At 37.9% G+C, this 6,502-nt stretch overlaps 1 protein-coding gene across 2 annotated transcripts in view; it reads left to right on the top strand.

Annotated features, from left to right (window-relative positions):
- Positions 1-275: 275 nt before the first annotated feature.
- The window catches only part of LOC106813930 (uncharacterized protein C3orf20-like), a 28,540-nt gene continuing 22,313 nt past the window's right edge, over positions 276-6,502 (top strand). For both annotated transcript variants that reach the window (XM_014818170.1, XM_014818172.1), the window contains exons 1-6: positions 276-325; positions 1,060-1,219; positions 1,455-1,575; positions 2,074-2,163; positions 2,522-2,587; positions 2,868-2,952. In XM_014818170.1, the coding sequence (XP_014673656.1) occupies positions 1,127-1,219; positions 1,455-1,575; positions 2,074-2,163; positions 2,522-2,587; positions 2,868-2,952 (455 nt within the window). In that variant the 5' untranslated portion in view covers positions 276-325; positions 1,060-1,126. The remainder of the gene's footprint in view (positions 326-1,059; positions 1,220-1,454; positions 1,576-2,073; positions 2,164-2,521; positions 2,588-2,867; positions 2,953-6,502) is intronic.

Below are 6,502 nucleotides of genomic sequence, written 5' to 3'. Positions count from 1 at the left end.
ATATGTACCGGTTTCCCGCAAATGAAGGAAGGAGGAAAGTATGGGGAAGCAAAAGTTAACACGATTATGTTCACGATTATGCACGATTATGTTCACGATAAAAGTTCACGATTATGCAAAGTAAGTAATTTTCCTCCCTACAGTGCACTACCACATGCACTTGGAGCGTCTCAATAAAGAACAGTAATTAATGCTAAATAAACACAACATAAATAAATAATCTATCTATATTATTTCTATGGTGGCGCCACTAGTGTTTTGGTAGTTTTCTTTAGACATCTTGTTTTACTAGCAGACGATGCTGACGATTCCAAAGGAAAGGCTGGTAAATATGCTATTGAATATAATGGCTACTAGAGCTATTAGTATAAGTAATCGCTTTAATCTCGTTACTTATTATGGAGTAATGATTGATCCATCGTCATACCTACTTTGTAAATTTTATCGTTCGCTAGACTGCAATGAGTGACTGCATCTGATCTAAAAAGTTAGGGGCCTACAGCATACACCACTATAACTATATCATAAGGCTGAAGGGGTCGTTGTCGTATCAGCTAGGTAGGCCTACGTACTAGTACTAGTAGTAGTACTACTACATATGATATAATATATGTACCCGAGGTACATATATGTATACACAAAGTGTACCAGACTTGTACTACAGAAGCGTACCCTAACACTAACCCTAAGGCCTAACCCTAAACATATACCTCATGTAAAAATATAAACATAATAGTTTTAATACTAAACAACCTAAAACTATACCTCGGGTACATATATGTAGTACCTACCTGATACGACAACGACCCTTCGTGCATAACTATAAGCATTAGAATAGGCATTGGAAACAGTCCTGCATTGCAATTCCATTTTATTTTCACCACAGTCGCTTAAGCTAGAATTATCGAGAGGTATGCCGGTATTGAACTCATAAGTAACCAAATTTGAACGTATTGTTTTACACTTCACATGAATCTGATAAAGAAAGTTTAGTATGGTAATTGGTTTCTAAATGATCCACTATTAGTATTAGTTAAACTTATAGTATACCTTTCACAGGTCACAAATACGTACTTGTACAACACAAGTCAATTTAAAAGACCATTATAAGTGATATCAAAAGCTAATGGAACCTGTTAGTGAGCAAGAAACTGAACCAGACTGGTGTCACAGAACTAAGCAAAATTTTCACAGTAATGTGTCTGATACTATTGAGGAGGTAAGCTATATATATATATATATCTATTTAAGAATTAAAGTCAACCACATACTGAAAATAGTAAAAGAGTAATCAAATTTGAGTGACATTATATCGTTAATTATTACTATTAGTGAACAACTTCACCACTGTCATAAAGTTTTTCATGTTTGGAATATCATGTTAAGCACTGTGGACACTTATTTGCTATGAAAGATAACATTTAATTGTTTTTTGACTTGTGATCATTTTGTAGGTTGTGTCAAAGTATCCGCTACCTTCCGTTCTTGCTTACAAACGGGAGAGCACTGTACCCACGAGAGACATCCAATTGTTGGAGACCAGACTTGCGAGGTTAAAGCTAAAAAAGGCACTACGTCAGTATATATAAAACTCTGTTAACTGTAGATCTACAAAACATTCTTTATGACTCAAATTAAATAGTAGTGCAGCACACTAATGTTCATATAGGGTCTATGTCCCCCAGGGTACTGCCGGAACGTACCCTGAGTACGGTCCGGTATACCGTAACGTACCCTGGCAACTATTTGATATGGTTAGGGTTAGGTTTAGGGTTAGTGTTAGGTAGTAGGCGTAGGCGACTCCCTAGACTCGTTAGTGGAGTAGGCGAGGTACGGTCCGGCATATTAGATATATCTAATATGCCGGACCGTACCTCGCGTCCGTAATTGTAATGACAATATGTAAATTCAAATATAAAATGGTACAAAATTGGTTATATATTCGTGTAAACTGTCATTCGAATTTTCAATTCCAACAAGATAATTACAGTTGCACCTCTATCGATCATCTGATAACTAAAAAATGGGTTTTTTCATTGTGTATGCATGGTCATTCCTTTCTTTTCCTTACAGATGCACAGAAAGAGACTAGTCAGTCGATGGCACGGATTGTTCCAACCATGTCAGGATATGACATGGCCGTTTACAATGACTTGTTCCAGTGTGAGTTATATAACTATAGTACACTTGGATAGGTTTCTATTTGCAGGATATAGTTAGTTTGTTATTTAACACTATACATGGATGAATTGACACTGGGCTCAAAAATATTAAAATTATAATCAGAAAGTGTCATGATAGGTAGGGCTATGATTAAATAAATAAATATGTACAAATTGGTTGATAGTGAGACCATAGATTCATTATTTGCCATTAAAAATAAAATATAATATAATGTGTACACTTAATTTGTCAATTTTTGAAAAAATCTTCCATTATTTCCTGTCTAAGACCACACGATATTTCTTTTTTGTATTTCCATATTTGTTTCCATAACTCAACCAATGCGACAACTTTCCAGCAACCGTCAGTAGCGGGGGAACAACAGTGATGCAGTTTATGCTCTCAAACATGTTGACTAAGGAAGGCAAGTAAATTGCAAGTCATAAGAGTAAGAGATTACAACTGTCATTTTGTCACTAATGGAATTGTTATAGCAATACTTATTGAACATCAACAAAAGCAGGGAAATTTTTTGTAGGGCACACAGTCGTGATAACGATACTTGGAACTGCGAGTTACTGAACAGAAAGACTGTGTAATAGCAGAGAAACCATTCATTTGAGAGTTGAGAGTTTCATTGAGCTCATATATATATATATATATATATATATATATATATATATATATATATATTCTCTTGGCAGGGCTACGTGAGAAAACACCTGATGAAGAGGTAGAAAAACCAAAGATTTTGACATGGACCATGCAAGACAGTGGCACAGCTTTTCCGTAAGTATGTGCATTGACACTGGCAAGTGCCATAATTGTCGAGAGGGATCGATCTTTCCACTTTCATGTTGGGAGATTATGATTGTTATAGATTATGCTTTATGCATGTGTGCAATAATGTATGTATTTATGGTTCAGAAATATGTGAAAAAAACATGGAAATGAGCAGCAGTAAAGGAAAGTGCTTTCTTATCTCTTTCTATAATGCATTTATTAGTGAAGGATTATGCCTGTAGTTTCCCTGTATTTGGCTATGGTTAAGTGAGCGTCATTGACATTGAGGAAATGAATCTATTATTAATGCGGTTCATATGTGTGCTATTTACGGGAGAGGACGGTAGGGTAGGGGAGGGGATTAGTGGTGTAGGATTGAAGGATAGAGAGGGGGTGTAAGCCGGGAGGGCGGAGGGAATAGGGCGTGAGAAAAAGGAGGAGCAATTGTTTCAGATACGTAGATAATAATATTATATTTTTCTTCTTCTTTCTTTTCCTCGTCTTTTCTTCTTTTCTTCTTCCTCTCCTCGCCCTATCTTCTGCCTATGTTGGAATTGGCTAGCTTCAGAGCTCCTTTATTTAAAAAGGAGGCAGTTTTTCCTGTATACTTTATTGTGTTTGCAATTGTGTTTTATTAATTATGTTTATACTTAACCCTAACGTGTGTTAAATAAACGTGTAAGCTATACATTCGTTGTTTTACCTGCCTAGCTCGCTGCTCTCTAAAGCACTCGTCCGCACATCAGACAGAGAGTCTTACAGACAGACAGTCTTAGACACAACTTGGACAAGAACTGACACTCATATCTCACGCCAGAGAGAGTGAGAGGGAAGGGAGACGGTGAAGGGGAGAGAGAGAGAGAGACAGACAGACAGACAGCGCACAAAAGAGAGTCGATGAGAATAATTCACCATCATTACACTACTCATATAGATGCTCCAATCCGGCGATCGCAGTTGATTACAATGGGAAATCATTTTCCCTAGATGACTATACTAAGGTAGAGATTCACATAAATCAGCAGAGGTAATTTGGGGAGAAATACAGTGCCACCCGCCCAATTCACGCTGCAAGATACAACATTCATGTTATTAACTCAAATATTCTTCCATAATTTTGTGTGTGGTAAGATTTGTGAAAACACGAAAAACGGGGAAATTGTGTGTTTTTATGCTGAAAAGTGGAGATTTCGCATATTTATTTTAAGGCAGCCAAACGAATGTACACGAAAATAACCGTGTACACGTACACAGAATACATGTACATATACGTACTGAACCGAGAGCGCACGCCACACTCGAGGCGATGCGAGTTCGATTTTTGTCACACACAAAAATCAAAATCAACCAACCACTCTGCCGAATAGAGCAAGAATTCGAGTCTTCGGTATTAACTTGAAAACACGTAGCTGTTTCGTTTGAGAGATAAAAACGTTCGTGCAAGGCACGCAGTGTATCTAAGTGTTTCACCGCATCTTACACTGATTTCCTGATTTCGAAGTGTAGCGCCACATGTACTTGGAACGCTTTAATAATAAAATGATGGTAAACACGAAACGTATTTACTTCCAAAGTCTCTACTCTCTTTCGCCTATCATTAGTAATAACTTTCTGTAAATGCCGTTTAAATGCTCCACTGCAACACAAAAGTACACCGTACGAACGCCGCCGTGCACAAACAACAAATTAATATTATAGATACTATCAAGAGCAGTATTTATATTACTAATAATATGCGAAGAAGAGTAGAGAAACAGACCAATTTCGCAATTCGCAACTCCGAGTTGGCGAAAATAGAACATGTTCTAATCTCCCAACTAGTTGCTGTCGATCGGGTTGTTGGTCGTGCAACTTTTGCGTTTACACTGCCGATTGTCGGTTGTATATAGTTGGTCGAATACTCGTCATTTCGCCAACACAAAGTCGGTAGTGTAAACCCAGCTTACGTCGCCCATGCACTGCATAGTGCGTGCGTGCGTGCGCAGATTTTCAGTTACCGTTCAGTCGAGCAAGGAAGCTTCGTAGGCTGTCTCTGTGCCAAATCGTCCGTGCACCTTGTCTCCATAACAGAATATGCACAGCTGGGCTGATCCTTGACAGATCGAGTCCTGCGCCCACGTACTTTTAACCCCTACTAGCAGTACAGATGCCCAGACATGAGTGAATGCTCTAGACTGGGATATTTACCCTGACCTTTGGGTTTATGGAACTATCTAGGAATGATCCAAAATTTTTCAGGAGTTACTGTATGCATGGGTACGTGTACTGGGCACTGCGTGGTGTAACGTGCAATAATGTTGTTACGTAGTTACGCCCTATGTTTTGTGTCCAGATATTTTTCGCCGAATTCAAGACTTGATGGAAAATTTCGCGAGTGGTAAATTGCGGGTCGTGAATTATAAATTATTCGGTATGAATTATTCGTCAGTGTTGTTATTTTCCCGTCGGGGACGCGTTCGCGACATTCGCAAAGATTAACCACACCGCGGGGGACAACTACGTTCAGTGTATACAGTATTACTGTTTATGCTATATATATATACATATATAGGTAAACTTCTTTTGCCCAGTTCATTCATGTTTTTTTACTAGTTATTCTGCAACCAAATACATAATCATATTGCACACATGGCATGAAGCATAATCCATACAATATCATCTCCCAACATGAAAGTGGAAAAGATCCGATTCCTCTCGGACATTATGGCACTTGCCAGTGTCATGCACATACTTACGGAAACCGCTGCGCCTGTCTTGCATTGTCCATGTCAAAATCTTTGGATTTTCATCTCTATGCATCAGAGTGTTTTCTCACGTAGCCCCTGCCAAGAGAATATAGTATATATAATATATCATATATATGAGCTACATTGAACTCTCAACTCTCAAATGAATGGTTTCTTCTGCTATTAACACAGTCTTTCTGTTCAGTCCCTCGGCAGTTCAAGTATCGTTATCACGACTGTGGGCCCTACAATAAAATTTCCCTGCGTTTTGGTGTGATGTCAATAAGTATGTATCAACACTTCCATTGTAGACCACATGAACAGTTGTAATCTCTTTGACTCTTATGACTTGCAACTTACTTGCCTTCCTTAGTCACATGTTGAGAGCATAAACTGCAGTCATGTTGTCCCCCGTCTACTGGACGGTTGCCTGGTTTAAAGTTGTCCGCATTGGTTTGAGGTTATGGAACAAAATATGGAATACACAAAAAGAAATATCGCTGTGGTCTTAAGACAGAATAATGGAGCATTTTTTCCAAACTTGACAAATTAGTGGTACACATTAATTATTATTTTATTTTTAATGGCAAAATCCGAACTATGGTCTCACTATCACACATTTTGTACATATTTATTTATTTAATCAAGCCCTACCTATCATGACACTTTCTGATTAATAATTTTAATATTGTTTGAGCCACGTGTCAATTCATCATGTATAGTGTAAATAACAAACTAACTTATCCTGCAATAGAATACCTATCCAAGTGTACTATAGTTATATACTCACACTGGCACAAGTCATTGTAACGGCCATGTCATATCCTGAC

The sequence above is a fragment of the Priapulus caudatus genome, unplaced genomic scaffold, assembly GCF_000485595.1.
Source record: "Priapulus caudatus unplaced genomic scaffold, Priapulus_caudatus-5.0.1 Scaffold845, whole genome shotgun sequence".
In the NCBI taxonomy this organism is placed as follows: Eukaryota; Metazoa; Priapulida; class Priapulimorpha; order Priapulimorphida; family Priapulidae; genus Priapulus; species Priapulus caudatus.
This window is presented reverse-complemented; position numbering and strand designations above follow the sequence as displayed.